We start from the raw sequence: 26,648 nt of genomic DNA on the forward strand, positions 1-26,648 counted from the left end.
AGAGTTCTAGACGTTCCACATCCTCCCCATACTTGGTGGTGGTGTTCTTTTTAGACATTTTAGTGATACATTGGAGCCCTGGTGGCACAGCTGTTAAGACCTCAGTGGCTAACCAAATGTTGGTAGTTCAAATCCACCAGCTGCTCCTTGGAAACCCTATGGAGCAGCTCTACTCTGTCCTATAAGGGTCTGGCAACAGGCTTTAGTAATGCCTCGTTATGGTTTTAATTTGAAAAATCACTATTACTTACTAAGAGCCTATACCAATAGTTACAACAGTACGTCTATTATTGAATAGATCTTTACTACAAAAAAAACAAAGCCCACTGCTGTCGAGTCGATTCCAACTCAGAACAACCCTACAGGACAGAGTAGAAGTGCCCTGCAGAGTTTCCAAGGACGACCTGGTGGATTTGAACTGCAGACCTTTTGGTTAGCAGCTGTAGCTCTTAACCACTACACCACCAGGGTTTCCAGGTCTTTACTATAACTGAAGATTAATTTGAGAACTTTATAAGAACTGGTTCTGTTATAAAACATCATAAGGTGAGATCAATTTACCACTTTTTTTTAGGACTGAAGTAGACTGTAGAAGATATAGAACCAGAAAAAGTTTTCAAGACCAATGAAACAAGCCTATCTGCAAAGAAAACGCCTTGTGAACATACATGTCCAAGAAGAAGTGCACATCAAGATTTACAGTGATGAAAGACAAAGGGACTGATTCAACTCTGTGGCAGTGCAAGAGACAGCATAAACATTAGCAGACTAAACCATCTCTTCTCAAGGTGAGTTCCACAACTGCTAACCCAATCAACAGCTTTTTTGTAATTAGATAAAACTTTTTTTTTTTTAAAGAAAAATGCCACCAAAAATATAAAGTGTAACACACCCAAATTCTATTTACACAGTAACTTGTACTTTTTAAGCACCAATTAATATATGATACCTTTAAAGTCACAGAATAATGAGTTTTCAAAAATTTGTAGTTTATAGAAATCAATAGCATTAGCTTAAATTACTTAAATATTGCCTTATGCTGCCTAATTCCAGAAGGACACAATTCATCTATACCCGGAGGGAATAAGAGTGGCAAGATTATAAATCTAAGGATTTATAAAATGAAAAATTATAAATTTGTTCAGAAGATAATAAAACTACCTACTTTTTCCCTAAGACCTGTAATAGCTTAGAGTAATTGTTTCTAACTTAATGGCTGGGTTTGAAATGTCAAAATCACCCTCCCAAAAATATATACACACAATCAACTATATTTGCTTACAAAAATCTCCTACCTTTTCAACATTCTTTGGATCAGAAATAGGGGAACACCTCATACATCTTCACTGAGAGTTACTCTTGGTTTCTGGCACCTAAGGATTCCCCTTTCTTCCTACTTCTGTTAAATATTTCTTTCTTGTGGTATTTTACGTATTACTTTCTGTGTTTATAGAGTACAAAGGGTCTGTATTTGCTCAGTCCACCACACTATCATAAGACAAAGTCTGTAAGAAGAATTTCAAAAATTGTCCTTACAATCTAATATTATTAATACATAAGCTGACTGAATTAATATTGTTCAGCCAAATCAGTATTTTCTTGTACTCATCCTTTGTAGTCACAAACTTTATTTTTCTTTTAAGAATATCACAATCTTCCTATGCTTCTGCCTGTGAAGGGAACTTCTGCCACAGGATAACTTTTTATGACTAACCCTGCTGTTGCTGGCATACGGGCTGTAGAAAGCTTCTGTAGAACAAGAACAGGGATGAGTTCGATTATCTGAAGAAGTAACTCACAAGCACAGTGTAACAAACAGAAAAAGAATGAAGCTTAAAAGCACCTGGTTTCAATTCCAATTTCCCATTAAGCAGGTGACACGAGGTAAATTATTTAACTTCTCCCATCCTCAACCGAATTATTTTTACGAAAATACCACTACTCATCTGATAACAGTTATTGTAAGATAATTCAGTAGACACTCAAGCAGTAGCTATTATCTTTAAACATGTTTATAAATGTTTTCTGATAATAATCAGAGAAACCCACTAATTCACTCATTATCTTCGGGAAACTAGTCTGGATATAGAGAAAGCTATGATCCAATCTGGAGCCCTGATAGGGCAGTGGTTAAGAGCTACAGTTGCTAATGAGAAGTTCAGCGGTTCAAATCCACCAACTGCTCCTTGGAAACCCTAGAGGGCAGGTCTACTCTGTCCTCCGCTACAAGAGGCTTGGTGGGAGGCCAACTACCTTCCGCTGAAGTGAATATCCAGATACGTACTTTCTTGGTCTCCCTTACAGGCTCTGCCAGAGAGATGCACCCTTACTCTCCTGTTCCCCTACTGGACTTTGACTCAGGAGTCAATGATGCAAAGAAATGAGGCAAAAAGGAATCTATGACAGTGGTGGCAATCTTCCAATTTCTAAAGCCAACAAATAAATTCTCTGGTTTTATTGCACCCTACATAAAAATCTCTCTCAAGACCACTGAATCCCCTTTGCTCTGATTTTACGCTCTCCCAACAATCTCTAAATTGCAAGCTTTGTTTTCTAGATACGTTAATATCAGGAAGGGTATTAACAAGTATTCCATACAGTGAGAAAGGAATAGTTTAATCACGAATACACTGCGGTTCTAACTTTAAAATCAGTCTCTTACTATGACACATGAGTCAGAACCTTTCAGCCTAATTTCCCTCTGGGAGAATTAACAAATCAAGTGCCAGAACACCCAAATCTGAACCAGATTCTGAACCCACAGGACCCACTAAGGTACAGTTATCTGTGTTTTCCCTAACCATTCACTACACACACACACACACACACACACACACACACATACTTCTAACATAAACCACTACAGAGCCCACAGTACTCTATAAGAGACTGTAGATGTCCTATGCTTTTAACAGCACTGTGCTGAAGTAAGGAGCCCTGGTGGCACAGCAGGTGAAGCACTCATCTACTAACAAAAAGGTCGGCAGTTCGAACCCACCAATTGCTTCGTGGGAGAAAGATGTAGCAGTCTGCTTCTGTAAAGATTACAGCCTTGGAAATCCTATGGGGCAGTTCTACTCTGTCCCACAGGGTCGCTAGGAGTCAGAACTGATGTGACAGCAGTAGGAGTGGGCGGGTATTGAAGTATAAGTGACTATCTGCTCCTTCCTATAAAATACGTATGTTGTACCTCCAAGGTGCAAAGAAAGAGAGAGAAACAGAGAAATGAGGACACTGAAAGGACAGAAAGTTGGTTTTCTGAGTTCAGAAGATTCATCTTTTCCCTCCAGATTTGAAAACCCACTCTACATAGCCAAGTTTCTACTGTATCAGGCATTACTCTATCATTTAAAATATAAAAGACTTGACATTTAGAATACTGGCAAATTTAATTTTTTAAAATAATATTTTGTGTTTCTGGTGAAGGTTTACACAGCAGTTTAAGTTCCCATTGAACAATTTCTACAAAAATTGTTCAATGAGGGGTGGGGCCAAGATGACAGACTCGGTAGACGCTACCGCGGATCCCTCTTGCAACAAAGACTCGGAAAAACAAGTGAATCGATCACATACATAACAATCTACAAACCCTGAACAACAAACACATACTTAGAGACAGAGAACGAACAAATACGGGGAAGCAGTGACTGTTTTCGGAGCCTGGAGCCAGCGTCCCAATCAGCGGATTTTCTGGAAAAACAAGTTTCCCAGGTGTGATATCTCTGCTTATTCAACAGAGCCCTAACTGACCCACAACAGGGAACTGAGGGCTGAAGCTCCCCCCAGACCACCTAGCCTCTTGCCTTAGGGGTCTAAGGAGGGTAACACCTACCAATCAGCAGAGGTACTTGCATTGAGGGCCTAAGGTACAGCTGCAGTGCCCTCCCACCAAGGTGCTACAGGAATAGAGACACACCTACCTCACTGACATTTGGGGGAAGCCTGTCAGCATCCTGCCCCCCGGAGGGTGAACCCCAGCTGCTAATAGAATCTGGTGCACACAACTATCACCACTACTTGTCGAGGTGGATAGGTGTTAGGGTGCAGCACACACTTGATGACCCAAAATCAGATTCTACTCAAGAACAGTGAATAGACTCAGGCATATATATCTGGCAACAGCCCAAACCAGCTGCTAATAGGTCATAAGTAAGTCAAGGGCTACAACAAACAAGACAGCACAATCCAGTAGCCCATCCACGTATACTGAAAGAAAATAAAACAAGATAAGACTTAGTGAGCAATTACAGAATAAACTTTTTTTTTTTTTATATCTTAGTGATGGCTTGGAGACAGCAGTAGATATCAAACCACATAGAGAAGCAGACCATGACAGCTTCTACAACCCCCCAAACAAAAGAATCAAAATCTTTCCCAAATGAAGATACAATCCTGGAATTATCAGATACAGAATATAAAAAACTAATTTACAGAATGCTTCAAGACATCAGGAATGACCTCAGAAACGAAATAAGGCAAACTGCAGAAAAAGCCAAGGAACACACTGATAAAACAGTTGAAGAACTCAAAAAGATTATTCAAGAACACAGTGGAAAACTTAATAAGTTGCAAGAATCCATAGAGAGACAGCATGTAGAAATCCAAAAGATTAACAATAAAATTACAGAATTAGACAATGCAACAGGAAGTCTGAGGAGCAGACTCAAGCAATTAGAATGCAGACTGGGAAATCTGGAGGACCAGGGAATTAACACCAACATAGCTGAAAAAAAATCAGGTAAAAGAATTAAAAAAAATGAAGAAACCCTAAGAATCATGTGGGACTCTATCAAGAAGGATAACTTGCATGTGATTGGAGTCCTAGAACAGGGAGGGAGGACAGAAAACACAGAGAAAATAGTTGAAGATCTGCTGACAGAAATCTTCCCTGACATCATGAAAGACAAAAGGATATCTATCCAAGATGCTCATCGAACCCCATTTAAGACTGATCCAAAAAGAAAAACACCAAGACGTATTATCATCAAACTTGCCAAAACCAAAGATAAAGAGAAAATTTTAAAAGCAGCCAGGGAGAAAAGAAAGGTCTCCTTCAAGGGAAAATCAATAAGTTCAGACTACTCAGCAGAAACCATGCAGGCAAGAAGGCAATGGGATGACATATACACAGCACTGAAGAACAAAAACTGCCAGCCAAGGATCATATACCCAGCAAAACTCTCTCTGAAATATGAAGGTGAAATTAAGATATTTACAGATAAACACAAGCTTAGAGAATTTGCAAAAACCAAACCAAAGCTACAAGAAATACTAAAGGAAATTGTTTGGTCAGAAAACCAATACTATCAGATACTGACACAACACAAGGTCACAAAACAGAACATCCTGGTATCAACTCAAACAAGGAAATCACAAAAACAAATTAAGATTAATTAAAAAAAAAAAAAGCTCATAACAGGGAATCACTGAAGTCAATATGTAAAAGATGACAATAATCAAAAAGAGGGACTAAATATAGGTGGCACAGAACTGCCATATGGAGAGTGATACAAGGCGATATAGGACAATACAAGTTAGGTTTTTACTTAGAAAAATAGGGGTAAATATTAAGGTAACCACAAAGAGGTGTAACAACTCCATAACTCAATATAAAAGCCAAGAAAAACGTTAACGACTCAACAAACATAAAGTCAAACACTATGAAAATGAGGATCTCACAATTTACTAAGAAAAACGTCTCAGTACAAAAAAGTAAGTGGAAAAATGAAATTGTCAACAACACATAAAAAGGCATCAAAATGACAACACTAAACACTTATTTATCTATAATTACGCTGAATGTAAATGGACTAAATGCACCAATAAAGAGACAAAGAGTCTCGGACTAGATAAAGAAACACGATCCGTCTATATGCTGCCTACAAGAGACACACCTTAGACTTAGAGACACAAACAAACTAAAACTCAAAGGATGGAAAAAAATATATCAAGCAAACAATAAGCAAAAAAGGAGTAGCAATATTAATTTCGGACAAAATAGACTTCAGACGTAAATCCACCACAAAGGATAAAGAAGGTCACTACATAATGATAAAAGGGACAATTGACCAGGAAGATATAACCATATTAAATATTTATGCACCCAATGACAGGGCTGCAAGATACATAAATCAAATTTTAACAGAACTGAAAAGTGAGATAGACACCTCCACAATTATAGCAGGAGACATCAACACACCACTTCCGGAGAAGGACAGGACATCCAGTAAGAAGCTCAATAGAGACACGGAAGACCTAATAACAACAATCAACCAACTTGACCTCATTGACTTATACAGAACTCTCCACCCAACTGCTGCAAAGTATACTTTTTTTTCTAGCGCACATGGAACATTCTCTACAATAGACCACATATTAGGTCATAAAGCAAATCTTTGCAGAATCCAAAACATCAAAATATTACAAAGCATCTTCTCAGACCACAAGGCAATAAAACTAGAAATCAATAACAGAAAAACTAGGGAAAAGAAATCAAATACCTGGAAACTGAACAATACCCTCCTGAAAAAAGACTGGGTTATAGAAGACATCAAGGAGGGAATAAGGAAATTCCTAGAATGCAACGAGAATGAAAATACTTCCTATCAAAACCTCTGGGACACAGCAAAAGCAGTGCTCAGAGGCCAATTTATATCGATAAATGCACACATACAAAAAGAAGAAAGAGCCAAAGTCAGAGAACTGTCCCTACAACTTGAACAAATAGAAACTGAGCAACAAAAGAATCCATCAGGCACCAGAAGAAAACAAATAATAAAAATTAGAGCTGAACTAAATGAATTAAAAATTTACAGAACAGAAAAACAATTGAAAGAATTAACAAAGCCAAAAGCTGGTTCTTTGAAAAAATTAACAAAATTGATAAACCATTGGCTAGACTGACTAAAGAAATACAGGAAAGGAAACAAATAACCCGAATAAGAAATGAGATGGGCCACATCACAACAGACCAAACTGAAATTAAAAGAATCATATCAGATTATTATGAAAAATTGTACTCTAACAAATTTGAAAACCTAGAAGAAATGAATGAATTCCTGGAAAAACACTACCTACCTAAACTAACACATTCAGAAGTAGAACAACTAAATAGACCCATAACAAAAAAAGAGATTGAAACGGTAATCAAAAAACTCCCAACAAAAAAAGCCCTGGCCCGGACGGCTTCACTCCAGAGTTCTACCAAACCTTCAGAGAAGAGTTAACACCACTACTACTAAAGGTATTTCAAAGCATAGAAAATGACGGAATACTACCCAATTCATTCTATGAAGCCACCATCTCCCTGATACCAAAACCAGGTAAAGACATTACAAAAAAAGAAAATTACAGAACTATATCCCTCATGAACATAGATGCAAAAATTCTCAACAAAATTCTAGCCAATAGAATTCAACAACATATCAAAAAAATAATTCACCACGACCAAGTGGGATTTATACCAGGTATGCAAGGCTGGTTTAATATTAGAAAAACCATTAATGTAATCCACCACATAAATAAAACAAAAGACAAAAACCACATGATCTTATCAATTGATGCAGAAAAGGCATTTGACAAAGTCCAACACCCATTTATGATAAAAACTCTCACCAAAATAGGAATTGAAGGAAAATTCCTCAACATAATAAAGGGCATCTATGCAAAGCCAACAGCCAACATCACTCTAAATGGAGAGAACCTGAAAGCATTTCCCTTGAGAACGGGAACCAGACAAGGATGCCCTTTATCACTGCTCTTATTCAACATTGTGCTAGAAGTCCTAGCCAGAGCAATCAGGCTAGACAAAGAAATAAAAGGCATCCGGATTGGCAAAGAGAAAGTAAAATTATCTCTATTTGCAGATGACATGATCTTATACACAGAAAACCCCAACGAATCCACCAGAAAACTACTGAAACTAATAGAAGAGTTTGGCAGAGTCTCAGGTTATAAGATAAACATACAAAAATCACTTGGATTCCTCTACATCAATAAAAAGAACATCGAAGAGGAAATAACCAAATCAATGCCATTCACAGTAGCCCCCAAGAAGATAAAATACTTAGGAATAAATCTTACCAAGGATGTAAAAGACCTATACAAAGAAAACTACAAAGCTCTACTACAAGAAATTCAAAAGGACCTACTTAAGTGGAAAAACATACCTTGCTCATGGATAGGAAGACTTAACATAGTAAAAATGTCTATTCTACCAAAAGCCATCCATACATACAATGCACTTCCGATCCAAATTCCAATGTCATTTTTTAAGGTGATAGAGAAACAAATCACCAACTTCATATGGAAGGGAAAGAAGCCTCGGATGAGCAAAGCATTACTGAAAAAGAAGAAGAAAGTGGGAGGCCTCACTCTACCTGATTTCAGAACCTATTATACAGCCACAGTAGTCAAAACAGCCTGGTACTGGTACAACAACAGGCACATAGACCAGTGGAACAGAATTGAGAACCCAGATATAAATCCATCCATATATGAGCAGCTGATATTTGACAAAGGCTCAGAGTCAGTTAATTGGGGAAAAGATAGTCTTTTTAACAAATGGTGCTGGCATAACTGGATATCCATTTGCAAAAAACTGAAACAGGACCTATACCTCACACCAATCACAAAAACTAACTCCAAGTGGATCAAAGACCTAAACATAAATACTAAAACGATAAAGATCATGGAAGAAAAAATAGGGACAACCTTAGGAGCCCTAATACAAGGCATAAATAGAATACAAAACATTACCAAAAATGACGAAGAGAAACCAGATAACTGGGAGCTCCTAAAAATCAAACACCTATGCTCATCTAAAGACTTCACCAAAAGAGTAAAAAGACCACCTACAGACTGGGAAAGAATTTTCAGCTATAACATCTCCGACCAGCGCCTGATCTCTAAAATTTTTATGATTCTGTCAAAACTCAACCACAAAAAGACAAACAACCCAATCAAGAAGTGGGCAAAGGATATGAACACACACTTCACTAAAGAAGATATTCAGGCAGCTAACAGATACATGAGAAAATGCTCTCGATCATTAGCCATTAGAGAAATGCAAATTAAAACTACAATGAGATTCCATCTCACTCCAACAAGGCTGGCATTAATCCAAAAAACACAAAATAATAAATGTTGGAGAGGCTGCGGAGAGACTGGAACTCTTATACACTGCTGGTGGGAATGTAAAATGGTACAACCACTTTGGAAATCTATCTGGCGTTACCTTAAACAGTTAGAAATGGAACTAACATACAACCTAGAAATCCCACTCCTCGGAATATACCCTAGAGAAATAAGAGCCTTCACACAAACAGATATATGCACACCCATGTTTATTGCAGCTCTGTTTACAATAGCAAAAAGCTGGAAGCAACCAAGGTGTCCATCAACGGATGAATGGCTAAATAAATTGTGGTATATTCACACAATGGAATACTACGCATCGATAAAGAATAGTGACGATTCTATGAAACATTTCATAACACCGAGGAACCCAGAAGGCATTAGGCTGAGCGAAATTAGTCAGAGGCAAAAGGACAAATATTGTGTAAGACCACTATTATAAGATCTTGAGAAATAGTATAAACTGAGAAGAACACATACTTCTGTGGTTACGAGGGGGGGAGGGAGGGAGGGTGGGAGAGGGTTTTTTACTGATTAATTAGTAGATAAGAACTGCTTTAGGTGAAGGGAAGGACAATACTCAATACATGGAAGGTCAGCTCAACTGGACTGGACCAAAAGCAAAGAAGTTTCTGGGATAAAATGAATGCTTCAAAGGTCAGCGTAGCAAGGGTGGGGGTTTGGGGACCATGGTTTAAGGGGACTTCTAAGTCGATTGGCAAAATAATGCTATTATGAAAACATTCTGCATCCCACTTTGAAATGTGGCGTCTGGGGTCTTAAATGCTAACAAGCAGCCATCTAAGATGCATCAATTGGTCCCAACCCACCTGGAGCAAAGGAGAATGAAGAACACCAAGGTCACACGACAACTAAGAGCCCAAGAGACAGAAAGGGCCACATGAACCAGAGACCTACATCATCCTGAAACCAGAAGAACTAGTTGGTGCCTGGCCACAATCGACGACTGCCCTGACAGGGAGCACAACAGAGAACCCCTGAGGGAGCAGAAGATCAGTGGGATGCAGACCCCAAATTCTCATAAAAAGACCAGACTTAATGGTCTGACTGAGACTAGAGGAATCCCGGCGGTCATGGTCCCCAAACCTTCTCTTGGCACAGGACAGGAACCATCCCCAAAGACAACTCATCAGACATGAAAGGGACTGGACAGTGGGTAGGAGAGAGATGCTGATGAAGAGTGAGCTAATTATATCAGGTGGACACTTGAGACTGTGTTGGCATCTCCTGTCTGGTGGGGGATGGGAGGATAGAGAGAGTTGGAAGCTGGCAAAACTGTCACGGAAGGAGAGACTGGAAGGGCTGACTCATTAGGGGGAGAGCAAGTGGGAGTACGGAGTAAGATGTATATAAACTTATATGTGACAGTCTGACTTGATTTGTAAACGTTCACTTGAAGTTCAATAAAAGTTAATAAAAAAAATTGTTCTATGACATTGGTTATATTCTTCACAATGTGTGAACATTCTCATTAATTTCTGTTCTGATTATTTGTTTCCATTAATCTAGTTTCCCTGCCCCTTTACATTCTCATCTTTGTTTTAAAGTAATTGTTGACCTTTTGGTCTCATGTAAGTGATCTTCTAAAGGAGCACACAACTTACAAGTGATATTCATTATTTTTTTAGCCAATTTGTTATTTAGCTACAAGGTGACCTCGGGGTTAGTTTGAAGGGTATCTCAGAGCAATAGTCTTAGGGAGTTCTCCAGTCTCAACCAGTCCAGTAGGTCTAGTTTGTTGGTTTGTTTTTCAGGAATTTGAGGATCTGTTCCACATTTTTCTCCCATTCTATCAGGGTCCATTTACTGTGGCCCTGACGGTAAATTTAATTTTCACCAGAAACGCTTTCTATCTAAATGACACCATTTTTCAACTAAGCCCCCATCAGCATACTGCCTAGTCATACTTACTGATGGGAATGAGAAAACAGATATTTACTTTTCATATTAAAAACCAAGTGTCAAATGTAACTATAACTTCACTAACATTAGTTTCTAATTACTATTTCAGAGGTTTTCTTTCATGTACAAAGCACGTGTAAGTCATAAAAATGGAATGCTGATGTTTCCAAGGAAATGAAATGAAAAACTTTAACTTCTCAAAAAAATAACACTTTTTTCCTGACATTTTAACATATTAAAATACCATGTAAGTTTTTTAAAACATTAACCAAACCATATTAATGCCCAAAATTTATTAAGCCGAAGTGCAATACTGAAACAGAGTCATAACATATCTAACCCAGTTTTTTTCCTAGTCTCAATTTTTAATTTATTTTTTAGAGTCGGCATTCAAGTATCACATATCTGCACTCACTGCCCTTTCAAAAGTTGTATTAAAATTCAAAAGACAAACTGAAAACATCAGCTTTGGCAGGAGCAGTGCAATGTTGCTTAAAATCAACTAAAACTTCATTTTACAATTTCGTCTGCACCTAGGACAAACAGTAACAATACAAATAACTTTTAGAATTCTTATCAACATATTACCAAAAACATTTCGGAAATATTGTGAAAGCTATCACACAAATGACTGATCTTTCTTCATCACTTCTTCCCTGATACATGGCAGAAAATAATAAAGACACTATTTATATTCACACAGAATTGAGACTGTACCACTTTCACGATAACCCACACCCAAAGGTGAACTCCCAAATTTAAAAAAGGAGTTACTTTCAATGTCATGAGATTGGGTGGTAGGGTAGATGTAGACCTTGTTTGGATCTCAATTCAAACAAACTACCTAAAAAAAGTCCTTTTTGAGACTGGGGAAATGTGAATGTAGAATAGATATATAGGTGTTATAAAATTATTGCTGTTTAGGGGAGTATAACAATAGGCTTATCAAAAAATAATACATTAAAGGATACAAAAAAATGTAAATATTTAGAGATGACATGATAATGTCAGGATCTGAAATACTATAGCAAAAAAAAAATGAAGCAATTATGGCAAAATGTGGAAAACTTTTAAATCTGGAGTCATTATATTATTCTTTTGTATGTATGGTTACAGTTTTTCATTGAAAGAAGGAACAAAAGAAAGAATAAACAAACCAGGGTTACCTTTTCCCAGTCAACTCAACTTGACCCTTCTTATTGATGAAGAACTTGGAATCATTATATCCCCATCCATTCCATTTCAGAACTTCTTGCCTAATGAGAACAAAAAAGCATATACATGAGACCTATGCTAAACATCTCCAAACTGAAAAGTATATCATTGATTATTACCTTTCACAATCACTTAAAAGGAGACCGTATGCCCACTAATACTGTATTAGCTTAAATAAAATGAAGTACATATCAAAATGTCTTTATGTTAACATTTCTAAATATAGAATCACTCCAAGGAGCAGCACCAGCTTCACAGAGAGCTACAAACTCTAACGTAACGCATTCAAGGGAAGAAGAAAAAGAGAGAATAAAGAAAGTAAGTTTACAGTATAAATACATTTCACTTTGTACATGTTATTGAGTTTACACTGAAGGACGGTCTAAAAATTTTTACAATTAAAACTAGGAATTCACTGAAAGGAAACAAAGGTCTCCATACATTAGAAAAAAAATCATAATCATTAATTTTCTGCTATGATGAAAAAGACCAATTTACAAGGTGGATTCATTAGTAGATTAAAAATCTGAGTACTGAGTTTATAAACATTCTAAATTCTTCAACTTCCATGTAACTACAGATCTCTATCTTGACCTACATATCTGTCATGGATTGAATTACGTCCCTCAAAAAAAGTGTGTATTAACTTGATTAGGCCATGATTCCCAGTATTCTCAGGTTGTCCTCCATTTTGTGATTGTAATTTTACGTTAAAGAGGATTAGGGTAGGATTGTAACTTCCTTACCAGGCCACATCCCTGATGCAATGTAAAGGGAGCTGCCCTGGGGTATGGCCTGCACCACCTTTTATCTCTCAAGAGATAAAATTCACAGCAACCCCCAAGTACAACAATCATTGTTATCTTGAGTTCATTGTTGCAGCCACCATGTCAATCCATCTCATTGAGGGTCTTCCTCTTTTTTGCTGACCCTCTATTTACCAAACATGATGTCCTTCTCCTGGAACTGATCTCTCCAGATAACATGTCCAAAGTATGCGAGACATAGTTTACGATGACTGTATTAAGGGCACGGCTGCTAATGGAAAGGTCCATGGTTCAAACCCACCAGCAGCTCCTCGGGAGAAAAGACCTGATGATCTGTTCCTGTAAAAATTATAGCCTAGGAAACCCTGTGGGGCAGTTCTACTCTGTCATGCTGTCATATAGGGCCACTATGAGTCAGAACCAACTAGACAGCACACAACAACAATAATCTTTACAGGAGCAGATCACCAGGTCTTTATTCCCACAGAGCTGCTGGTCAATTAGAACTGCAAGACCTTTCCATCAGCAGCTGAGAGGTTAACCACTGTGCCACCAGGGGACGGCTCCCAAAAAACCATTGCCGTGTAGTCGATTCCCACTCATAGCACAGCCCTATCTAGACAACAGGAAATCATTCCAGTATAGATGTTGAATTTGGCATGTTTACATGGCTTAACAATGAGAATCACTTTTCTTAAAATTATGTGCAGAATTTTTAAACAGTATTCCCAAATAATCCCAAGTAAAATGCTAAACCCTCACCGCTTCACAAGGAAATGAATCGAGGTGAGTAGGGAAGAGCTATAGCTCTACACTAAAAAGTGAAGAGACTGACATACTGAAAAATCTTTAACCTTAAATTTTCAAGTTAGGTCCTTAAAAAACTTCTATATTTTCAACTGTAAGCTAATGTGACTTTTTCCATCTTTTCATCCCAATCGGAAAATTCTTTCCTATGACATGGGCCTTCCTATATTTATACCAGCTTTCGTAGCCTTCCCAGAAGTTGAAGTATACACATTCAGAATGCATTTAAGCCCCAACCCAGTGTTACAGAGCTTAGATGGTATATAATTGACATCTAGGTTACCCCCAAACCAATCTTCGGACATCTTCAAGATTTCCATGTGTTAAATTAAAAAGTAGATAAATTTCCTAGGCTTCTGGTTTTAAACTTTATACACACGTACCCCCCTCAATGTATGTATAATACACAATTTGTGATTACATTAAATTTTAAAATAATTTCTTATACAGAAGATAGAGCATAATGAGTAATTGAAGGGCATTACAGAATTAACATTTTAAAAATTAGAGTAAACCTTTTAACAGTCACAGAATTCTAAAACTAAAAAGGTCCTCAGAAACCACCCAAATCAACTACCAATTTTTCAGGTGAAGAAGTGCCTATAAGTTACAGCTAAGCTAGTGATTAGCCTGTGAAGGCTGACTCCCAGTCCTGTGATTCTTCCTCTTTAGAGGGGTAATATCTGAAACCCACTAAGTCACGCCCTCAGGTAACCAAAATGATTTAAAGCAACCCTTTCTTCATCACTTCAAGATTTTTTAAGGCACTCTTACGTGTTGTTATTATTATAGTCACTATTTTACACGACTTAAAAAAAAATTTTAAAAATCAAGGCATACGGTTGTTTCAGGCACTGTAAGCACTGAAATGAAGAAGACTGATCAAAGAATCACCAACCTTCCATAAGATCTAAATAAAAGTATGCAATTCTCAACTAACCCCAGAGGTCAATGAACCAGTCTTTTTCAGACATTCCACTTCTTACATCTACTACACCGAAATTAATATCTTCAACATACAAGACCCTTCTTAACTTCCTAACTGAAATAAAAACAAATGTTTTATAAATTTACACATCTGAGCCCAGCACCAAATGGTTTTTTACAAAAAGGTACTGCCTAGCATAACAAAAGAAAATGGAGATTTATAAAATAACATCACATATACACAAGGTGGCAGTATTCTCCTATGATATACACTATGTATATACTCAGCTCTCTGCATTTCCCAGTGCTGCTGTTCACACAATCTTTAACTGAACTATTAACCCAACACCAGAGAGAATCATTATGAGCATCAACAGCCCAAAGTCACTTCCTCTGAGGCGGGGCTTAGACATACCTCCTCCCTCCAACCTGTTTACCAATTCTGACACCAGTCATCCCTCCCACAGCACACTCTACTTCTCTGCTGAGTTCCATGATTTGTTTCAATGGGCACACAGAGCTCACAGACCACACTCACAGTTAGGGGATTACTAGGGAAACCACAGTTACAAATCAGGTTCAGGAACACTCAGGATACAGTTCTTCGAGTCAGGACAGCTTCTTCTTAGCCATGTCACAGGCAGTACTCTCACTGGCCCTTGGCCCCTTGGGCCAACCTGGTCTCTGCCCTGCTCGGGCAAATGGTACAAAGCTCTTTTAGCTCTGCCAATAAGTGCCCGGAGGCATCCCATTCAGCCAGGAAGCCTCCTGCTTGAAGATACTCAGCTCTCTCGCTCCATGGGTCAGCACACCCACTATAACCATCTTTCTCCATGGGCCAAGAAGCTCACCGAGCCATTTCCTGCCAGTCTCCTGGTTCTGCTGCCACTGCTTCTCTGCAACTGCTTCTCATCATCTCCCTCCATCTCTGGTGTTACTGCTCTGTTTCCTGTCTAGGAGGTTCTCCACACAGCGATCCCAGGTCCAAAGGACATGCTCTGCTCTCATCTCTTCTTCTTGGCGGTAGTCAGGTGCCCCTTTTCTGGGATGGTTTGCCTACTGGAATGGCAAAACTAACCAATCCCTTTGTTAGGTTTCCATACACCTGACTTGCATACTCCCAACCCCACAAGGGTGCCATGTTCCTTAATTTGTATTATTAACAAGCTGTCCAATCCTCCTGATGGCCTACAAGTACCTTATTTGAATAGTCCTGCCTAATCTTTTGGTGAGAGTTACAAGACAATGGCTAAAAGGGCCATCTTCAGTAATTCACTACACCACATCACTGCAAACCTTTATTCTTAAAATAGGAAATTTTCACTTTTAAGTCACTGTTTTCCCATCGGATTACTGTTTCTTAAACAGTAATAAATCCTAAGCATCCTGGTATAAATGCATGGTTTTTCTATCATTATTACTATTTTTAATCATATTTTTCACTATAAAATAAGAAAAAGAAAAAAATGTTCCAGTCTACTTTTATTTGGGGCTAATTTTTTTTTTAATAATAAAAAATAAGTTAAACTAGCTGATAACTTAAAAAAAAAAAATTCCAAGTTCTAATAAAAGACACTTCACAGCTCAGTTCATATGAAAAGCAAATTTATACCTATCTTTTCCAATTTAACCAATGAGAAAAACATCATATGATCTCAGAGGTTTTGAAAAAAATAAAAATTGGAGTATGAAGAGCCAATGCTGGATTTCTATCTCATCAGCCTCAGTGTCAGTTTAATTCAAATTAACTACACATGCAATGTATAGAAATTTTTTAAAAATCTTTGAAGACTTTTTGTGTCATTAAAATCCTTATTAATCTGGTTCTGTGCTTAATTACTTCAAGATTCAGACAATCTAACGGAAATCAAGAGTGAAATAAAAAATAAAAGTGATAAAGTAAAGACGCCAGGATTAGATCAACAAGACATATCCCTAAAAAGATACGTTTCAGAAAATTCAATAAATAATATTCCTACTGACTTGTTTATTTAAAGAAAAGTTGAAGTTCCCAATTTTTAGGTTCTAATTTTAGAATTAATTTTTAGATTCCAATGGGAATCTAAATTTCCATTAGAAATACAAAAACCCAATGATGGGGGGAAACGAGAATTTTTTCTTAATTCTAAATTTAATGAAAAATGCAAATGCTTAATGCTTGCTTCAGGAGCACATATACTAAAATTGGAATACAGAGAAGGTTAGCATGGCCCCTACGCAAGGATGACATGCATTCGTAAGGTGTTCCGTATTTTTAATCAACTATGTGAGACCAAATGGTCAACATGTACCCAAAAGCAAAGATGAGAAGGCAAGGAGGGAAACGGAAGCTATATCAATGGAAACAGAACAAGCAGAATGGAAATAATGAGAATGCTGATACACAGTGAAAACTGTAACCAATGTCATGGAACAATTTATATAAAAATTATTAAATGGGAACCTAATTTGCTGTGCACACTTTCACCTAAAACACAATAAAAATTTTTAATGTGTATAATTACAATAAATTTATAACTGTGTTCATATCTAGCCCACCTAAAAAACCCAAACTTGCTGTCAAGTTGATTCCGACTCATAGCAACCCTACAGAGACCCTATAGGGCAGAAGAGAACTGCCCTGTAGGGTTTCCAAGGAGCCGCTGCTAGATTCAAACTGCCAACCTTCTGGTTAGCAGCCAAGCTCTTAACCACTGTGCCACCAGGGCTCCGCCTAGTCTAAAGTTCCTACGAAATTTCTAAAAACACAGTAGGAAAATTCCTGTCTCCAATGCTTACTGACTCAATCTGGCAGTGCAACTATTTCCTTTTCAAATAGCTTAGTAAAGTGAAATAATTTATGCATACTTAGGAGAAATCCTCCTTACAAGAAAGAATAAGAAAATCAAATTAACACATGGATAATCATGGCACTCAATTCATACTGCTACAAATCTCATGGTTCCAAGATTGCTACATCTGACTTAGAAAATAGATGAATGTTATAGGGTCGCTATGAGTTGGAATCGGCTCAACGGCACTGGGTTTGTTTGTTTTTTGTTTTTTTTTTTGGTATCAGGCTTTGATAGCTTAATACAGTGAAACATCTGAATCATACAATATTTCCTCTTGCCCTGATCTAAAATGTACCAACCTACGTTCTTCTGATTTCCTTGCCTTCCAACAGAAAGAAACAGACCAACTCAAATGGCTTAGAAGGTGCGACAATTTTATTTTTCATGATTTAGTTAACATGAGTCAGACCACCTAATGAGATTGACTTCAGGACCCTACCAAATATCAGGTTTCTGGACAGGTCAACAAGGTAACATCCTTGCTCTCTAGGCAGTGAGTCTTCTCCTTGCAACACTTTTAACTTGAACATAAATTTCAATCTTTCCTCAATATCCCCACTGTTTCTCTTACAACGCCACCACCAGCTGCTGTCCAGCTGATTCCTACTCATAGCAACCCTATAGGACAGAGCAGAACTGCCCCATAGGGTTTCTAAGACTGTAATCTTTACAGAACACTGTGATCTTTACAGAAGCAGGCTGCCACATCTTTCTCTCCCATTGATTGGCTGGTCGGTGGCAGAATGGCTGGTAGGTTCAAACCACCTACCTTTGGGTTAGCACCTGAGCGCTTTAACCACTGTAGCACCAGAGCTCCTTCTTACAGCACTAGTTGCCATAGTAAAAACTGGGCCTTCTGATGTAATAAGTGGTTAATCAATTTTCTAATTTTCACCAATGTGATGGTGTAAAATAGCTTAAATTTGAGGTTTAAGAACACAGAAAGTTGTTAGCAAGAATATGGAGAATAGGAACCCACATACCCTCTTGATAAGCCACTCTACAGAGCAATCATGTATAGTACTAAGTTTTCACAAGTATTGCCAATTTAATCATGACCCAGCTACACTACTCCTAGGTACATATTCTAGATAAGTGAGTACACAGGCCCAAAGGGGACATGTCTGACATACTCCCCAGAGCATTGTTTGTGAGTAGGAGTGGCTAGAGGTATCACTAGAGAAATGGATGACTGAAGTAGTAAATGCAGCAATCAGAAGCAGTGAGGTTAATAAAAATACATACAGAAACATGAAGAGATTTTTAAAACTGTGGTGAACACAAAGAAAAGGAGAAACAATAAGATCTACAGCACAAGAGCATTTTAGCAAATTAAAATATACACCTAAGTAACAATGCACATTTTACAAAACACATATATATATATATATTTAAGAATATTCATGAGTGCCCACGGGAGGAGGGGTGGATGGCATTAAGAATCGGAGACAGAGGAAAATGGAAGTAAGAGAGACCTTGCACAGACAAATGTCACGAAATAAAGAAGTATGATTATCCCAATTCTCTAAACCTCAGGCAAAAAAAAAAAAAAGGTAGAATAATTTCTATTTAAAAGCATAAAATCTGTAAAGACATTTTAAAAACCCAGTGCCATCAATTCCGACTCATAGCGACCCCATAGGACAGAGTAGAACTGCCCCGTAGAGTTTCCAAGGAGCACCTGGCAGATTTGAACTGTCAACCCTTTGGTTAGCAGCCATAGCACTTAACCACTATGCCACCAGGGTTTCCGTAAAGACGTTTACAAGTATTTAATAAGTAAAAATCTTATAACTGTCCGCTTGAGACTACACCCAGAGACAAATGTGTGCCTAAATATGCTCACCCTTGAATCTTAGTTCCATTTGTCTCTGTTTCAAGAAAACAATTCTTTCTTTAGTGTATGCACAAAAATTCCATGACGGCTTGTTATAAAATCCTTAATTAGATTTTTAGCTACCTCTACAATTTTTTTTTAATGATAGAATTCTGTTAAAAATGAGTTCGTTTCAAACAGATATCAAACAAAATACATACTTAAGTCCCTACAGTCAACTTTTCATAATTTGTAAGAAATTAGCACTTTGAAGAAATTCTTTAATGCCCGAATTCACAGGTCAAATGTTGCATCCCAAAGGTCTAACTCCTTTCGCTATACTTCTGACATATAGTAAGAGTTAAATAAATTTCTCTCTGAATAAATGAACCAAACAAGAAAAGGTAATGTATACATATTTTTTTTTACTCTTATAGACAGAGGCACAAGGAAGAGAGAAAGCCTAAGGGACAGTAAGGAGAGGCCAGCCTTACACATCGGCAAAATAACCTGGTACTCTACTGCAGGTTCATGGGGCACCTTCCCTTACCCCCAACCTTCTCTTACACACTACCAAATTCTACCCACCCACCCAGCCACTCCACGGGATAAAGACCTGGCAATCTGCTTCTGTAAACATTACAGCCTAGAAAACCATATAGGCAGACACAGATTACACCCAATAAGCAAAGTAAGCATGTGCTTAGGGCATCAACAAAACAAGGGCACCAGCTGTCCAAAGCAAAGACTCATAGATGCCAAGCAGAAAGGACACAAGGAAAAGCAAGCACACAACAATGATTCAAGAAAGGCTCAATTCATTATCTTTATTATATACGGAAGTAGATTTTGTTCAGCAGCTTAATTGTGACAAAATCACTGAAGAATCTGTTACGAGCAAAGAAATGTTTTTAATTATAACACATTAGAGATGAAAGATCTATCTAAAAATAAAATACAGTAATTCGTTGTAGTATGTTTCTGATCACTACATTTCCCTTTATGACATCTTTTCATTTGTTCATTTATAATTATAACATTTACTATGAAACAAGCATGCAAACTGAGGTATAAGCCATTTAAAGCAAAACTGGTAAAAATTGATTTTTCGTTATGGGAAATCAAGAGAATTTTACATTGTTGAAACAACTAAAATTCACTGACTCATTTCTTTTGTTGTAGAATATGTGGAATATTCTTTTTTGTAGAAAATGTGGTATGTAATAAAACTCTTAATGCCTCGTACCCACTAGAAATTTTATAACCCAGTTCATCTCATTCCACTAAATTGGCATACGCCACTTTTGCGTTCAACAGCTAATATAGTCACATTTAAAAATCAGTTATATCATGGATAGCTAACACAAACACACATATACATATATATTTATCTAACTCACATATCCCATATAAATGCGTAAGCAGAGGAGGGGGCACCACAGATTATTCCTGCTTAGGGTCCTCAAATGCCTTATCCAGCCCTGCCTATGAGGCACTTCTACTCTGTTACATGGGGTCACCATGAGTTGAAATTGACTCGATGGCACCTAACAACAACAACAATCACTTGTACCTTTAGTAGTATATATTCCAAATATTGTGTGCTATGGCAGGCGGGCATGCACATACACACTCAAACTTGGTATCTGCCATTCTGAGGGCCTGGAAAGGCACAAGCATCCTTTTACCCTCAAGTGTTGGTCTATATAATGATGAAAACAGCCCAAACTGGTATCAGGGAGTTAGCTGTCTTAGCAAAAGACAAAGAGCAAGGATGTATACTTCGCTTGGCTACTTCTGATCCTTGGATTGTACTTTGAACGTCATGATTTGTTCCGTCCACTGTCCACTTGTAATCTAGTCAATGTGACAGTTTTGGCAACCAATCCCAGGCTTTCCCTACCACAACTGGGAGTATGCCAACTCACTTTCACTACTCCATCCCTTCTTGCTAGGAATTGGAAGAGGAATTGTATTACAAGCTGATTATACTCACCAATCTGCAAGTAGCCAATGGCCATTTCTGGTACAGCCTTGCAATTCTGCAGAAAGTATTAAACTGACCAGAACAAAAAATATATATATATGAATGTCTCCCAAAATCCTTATGTTCTTTACCACAGAAACCCAGCCTCTGATTTCCCTTTCTTAGTTGTCATCCAAGGGACAGACCACCAATAGCCTTGGCAAGACCTTGAAAATCCATACCTGCTTGATGTACACAGTATTCTTGTTTTAATAAATGTTATCTTTGCTTAAATTAATATTATTTATTATAATAATAAGAAGCCCCTTCTACTTTAAGTGATAGGCAGTTGAGATTATTACTTTCATTCTGGAAAACCCACAGAGAAAAACGAACCACACACAGTTTAGGGGAGAGAAAAAGAAATATTAAAATTAGTACCCAATCTTGGGAGTGTAAAAATCACATTGGGTACTTATTTTAAAATCATGTCTCACCAATGATTAGAATCTCTGGCAGCAGGGTCTCAGGACCCACATTTTAAACAAGCACTGCCAAGAAATTCTAATGCCGTGCCATCCACAGACCACCTTTGGGTGAATGCTGGCTAAAGACATGAGGAAAGGTTGAGAGGAGAAGCCTCATCTGCTGAACAGCCACAAAGGATATAAAGCCTAATGCAAATGGTTTTAAATCAAATTGCTCTCATCCAAGCCTTACCAAAATCAGAAGAGGAGTCAAGTTAGGGAAAAAAAAAAAAAGACAAAACTTTAAACTCAGTGACTTGCAGCAGGAGATGAATCTAAGTAATTCTGAAACAAAGCAAATGCAGCAAGAGGGCACTCACCACGTAGAAGACAGAAGAAAAGCGATAACAGGAGATGGAGATTGGGTACATGACAGGGGCGGTATCACAGGTCTATACCCAAATTTTACAAAGAACTCACCTAGAATGGGAGTCTCTGGGTGATGTAAACCTTAAAGTGCTTGGCTGCTAACCAAAAGGTTGGAGGTTCGAGTCTATCCAGCAGTACCTTAGAAGAAAGGCCTGGCAAACTACTTCTGAAAAATCAGCCATTGAAAACCCTATGGAACACAGTTCTATGCTGGCACACATTGAGTTGCCATAAGTCAGAAAAGACTCAGGCAACTGGTTTAACCTGGAATGGGGAGTGAGAGCTATAGAAGGATTATATTTTCTGATTCAAATTTTAAGGAATCTGATCTGATACAGGACCCTTTCCGGTTTATACATGTTAAAAGTCTTACAAAGCATAAAAATTAAAACAATTATTCATCAAATAACTTGTCTTTAGCACAAGACATAAAAAAAAAATATTTACTCAAATTTCAATATATGTAATTACCAAGCCACATACCAAGTAGACTCAGTGATGTGCCATGGTTCCTAAGAACCTCGGAGAAGAGCTTCAAATGAGAAACACCACAACAGTGCACGATAGTGATACTCAGCCTACCATGCAGTACTAGAGGTTACTGATGCTCTTTGGTTTTCTTCCCTTCCTCCCCAATACATAAGGTATTTATCAGAAATATGTTTTTGCTAATAAAATGTCATTGTTTTCGTTGAGTACCTCCTACCTTTTGATGTGCTTCAACCTTCAAAAACTATTTCAGCACTGGATTCTTACTTCTTTCTATGCCATTTGCTGCAATAGTCATAATCTACATACTACTGTAAAGCTAAGGGCTTTACAATCATTACCTCATTTTCTTCTCATAACAATCCTGCAATATACGTGTTATTATGAGAAAACAGGTTCAGAAAGATTCAGTAACTTGCCAGAATTGCACAAACATTGTATGATACAGCCAGGACTTTAATCGTGATCATCTTACTGCAACACCCTTAACCACCAAGTTATGATTTCAATATACTGATTGCCACACAAGGAACACAAAGTATTACAAGAGCTCAGAGAAAGTAAGTAGTGTTCATCTCTTGCTCAGAGAAGGCTTCACTGTGGTGACATCCAAACTTCCAATTGTTTTGGAAAGTGGTAGAAATTCAACAGTCAAGCAGAAGCAGAAAAGCACAAGGGCTTTCCCATGCTGTTGAGTAGCCCAAACTGGCTGAAGCATAGAGCATATATAAGAAAATCAGGAAGAGCAGCAGAGAGCCCTGAATGCCAAATTAAAGAGATTAAGCTTTAGTATTTCAATAATTAATAGGGAGCAATAGACAAAAACAATCCATTCCCAATATCAATGAAGTTTTAAAGCCACCGAAAGTAGAAATCTAACAGTCTGCTTTAAATTTTTGCTGACTCTCCAGTATGGATAAAAACCCAATGCTTTAACACAGCATACACTGTCCTTTGGAAACCCTGGTGGCGTAGCAGTTAAGTGCAGTTCAAATCTGCCAGGCGCTCCTTGGAAACTCTGTGGGACAGTTCTACTCTACAATGTCCTTTACAATCTGGCTCCAATCTACCTTTTTACCTTCTTTAACAGCTATTCCTCCAGTCACACTAAAAGTTATCACAATTCCTTATACACACCATGTCTTTTATGTCTTCATGTCCTTGCATTTGCTATATACCCCCATCTCAAATGCCATTTTCTCCCTAGAGAACTCTTATTTAACATCAAGAACCAGTTCAGAAGTCACTTCTCCTATAAAACCCTTGCTATCTTAAGGAGAATTTATGGTACCTTCATTTTTTTTTTTTTCTGTATACATTGATTATAGCATTGACAACATCATATCTTCTACATATCTGTCTATATATCTCCACTGAACTGTCGATCATTTTTGTCATGTTAAAATGCAGCACTGCACCAACAGGCAGCAAATGTTCACTTTCCCTGAACAAAAATTGCAGGGGAGAAAATGTGAAACAATTAAGATTTCATCTAGGGTGTGGCAATGAAGAAAACACAAAGTATCTTGAGAATCAAAGGTAACAAAATCTATATGATTTGCCAACTGACTGGATAACGGATTGGGAACATAGCTCACCAAGGTCTTATGACTGAGGTGTTGAGCTCAGGTAACTAAATAATGATGGAAATGAATAGAAATATTGGAGTACTGGGAATAAAGGCTAAAATAATGGCCTAATACATGCATACTAAGTTGGAGAAACCAGCAATATGTTCAAATACAAATGCCCAATAATTGAAAATGTGAAAAATCGGGGTTGAGAAAATTCGAGATATTACCTTAAAAGTTCCCATAATAAAGTTGAAAGTTATGCAGTCCAAGAGGGTGAGATTACCAAGGAAAAAAATGTAGAAGAACTAAGATCCTCAGGAATTTGTGAATTTAGAAAGCAGAAGAAGTCAAGAAAGGCATGGCCAGAAAGGTAGGATGGGTAGGAAGAAAACGAGGAGTATGCAATAACATGGGAGCTAAGGAAAGAGAGAAGAATATCTACCAGGTATAGGGAATTCTTCAGGAAGATGATTAAGGATTTTATAATTGGGCTATTGATGGCCTTTAAAGGGGCCATTTCAAATGAGTGGTATAAGCAGAAAACAACTTCAAAGAGTTACCTGAGCATGCTTTTCAGTAGCAGAAAGTCAGCAAAGAGAACAAGATTGATGACACAAAGGGAAAATAAACAGGCTAACTCACTGAGCAAGATTCTGGAGATGGAATCATCAAAAATGATGAGCAGATGATCTGGCTGTGACATCTTTCAATGTACTATAGTCAGGGTCAGTTCAGCTCATTTAGCCACCAAGGCAGCTATTTTTGCACTATGATCACTAACACCTCCTCTTCCAAGGAGTATTTGATTGGAGCAATGCAGACATGTGGCTCAGATACTGGGAACAAGTGGGTTCAACTTGCTCTCTGCAATGGGCTAAATATCCCGGAGGAGTGGAGTGGCCATATCTTGCCACTGGGACAAGAGAGCAGAGAAAAGCTGATCCACTTACAGAAGCATGCAGCAGAGTAAGAAGTGATGCTAGCAAGATAACTGATGGCTCTCCAGTTCTTAATTTTAATTTCTTCCTGAGGTCAAGCTCCATTGCTGTCCTTGGGTGCTCCTGCTGTTATTAGGTGTCGTTGAGTCGCTTCTGACTCATAGTGACCCTACATACAGCAGAACAAAATACTGCCCATTCCTGTGCCATCCTCATAATCATTGATATGCTTGAGCCCACTGTTGCAGCCACTGTGTCAGTCCATCTAATTAAGGGTCTTCCTCTTTTTTGCTGACCCTATACTCTATCAAGCATGATGTCCTTCTCCAGGGACTGGTCCCTCCTAGATAACATGTCCAAAGGATGTGAGACGAAACCTCGCCATCCTCCCTTCTAACGAACATTCTGGTTGTGCTTCTTCCAAGACAGATTTGTTCACTCTTCTGACAGTCCATAGTATACTCAGTATTCTTCACCAACACCATAATTCAAAGGCATCAATCCTTCTTCGGTCTTCCTCACTCCTTGTCCAGTTTTCACATGCATGTGAGGCCAATGAACACACCATGGCTTGGGTCAGGCGCACCTTAGTCCTCAAAGTGACACCTTGGCTTTTTAACACTTTAAAAGCAATCTTTTGCAGCAGATTTGCCCAATGTAATGCACTGTTTGATTTTGTGACTGCTGTTTCCATGCGCATTGATTGTGGATCCAAGTAAAACGAAATCCTTGACAACTTCAATATTTTCCCTGTTTATCATAATGTTGCTTATTGGTCCAACTGTGAGGATTTTTGTTTTCTTTATGTTGAGGTGTAATCCATACGGAAGGCTGTGGTCTGTGATCTTAATCAGTAAGTGCTTCAAGTCCTCTTCACTTTCAGTAAGCAAGGTTGTGCATCTGCATATACCAAGTTGTTAATAAGTCCTCCTCAAATCCTGATAACGTGCTCTTCAGATAATTCTGCTTCTTGGATTATTTGCTCAGCATACAGACTGACTAAGTATGGTGAAAGGATACAACCCTGATACACACCTTTCCTGGCATTAAACCACACAGTATTCCCTTGTTCTGTTTGAACGACTGCCTCTTGGTCTAAGTACACGTTCTTCATGAGCACAATTAAGTGTTCTGGAATTCCCGTTTTTCACAATGTTATCCATAATTTGTTACGATCCACACAGTCGAATGCCTCTGCATAGTCAATAAAACACAGGTAAACATCTTTCTGGTAGTCTCTGCTTTCAACCAAAATTCATCTGACATCAGCAATGATATTCCTTGTTCCACACCTTCTTCTGAATCCGGCCTGAATTTCTGACAGTTCTCTGTTGATGTGCTGCTGCAATCGCTTTTGAATG

At 38.0% G+C, this 26,648-nt stretch overlaps 1 protein-coding gene and 1 pseudogene across 8 annotated transcripts in view; one reads left to right on the plus strand and one right to left on the minus strand.

Annotated features, from left to right (window-relative positions):
• AGPS (alkylglycerone phosphate synthase) overlaps window positions 1-26,648 on the minus strand; it is a 166,776-nt gene that overhangs the window by 117,863 nt on the left and 22,265 nt on the right. For all 8 annotated transcript variants that reach the window (XR_010322284.1, XR_010322285.1, XM_064286963.1 and 5 more), the window contains one exon: window positions 12,225-12,314. Coding sequence is in view for 4 of the 8 variants with exons in the window: in XM_064286963.1 (XP_064143033.1) it covers window positions 12,225-12,314 (90 nt within the window). In the remaining 4 variants the exon portion in view is untranslated. The remainder of the gene's footprint in view (window positions 1-12,224; window positions 12,315-26,648) is intronic.
• Window positions 16,933-17,030, plus strand: LOC111749506 (U6 spliceosomal RNA; annotated as a pseudogene).

Source organism: Loxodonta africana, chromosome 6 (assembly GCF_030014295.1).
Source record: "Loxodonta africana isolate mLoxAfr1 chromosome 6, mLoxAfr1.hap2, whole genome shotgun sequence".
Taxonomy (NCBI): domain Eukaryota; kingdom Metazoa; phylum Chordata; class Mammalia; order Proboscidea; family Elephantidae; genus Loxodonta; species Loxodonta africana.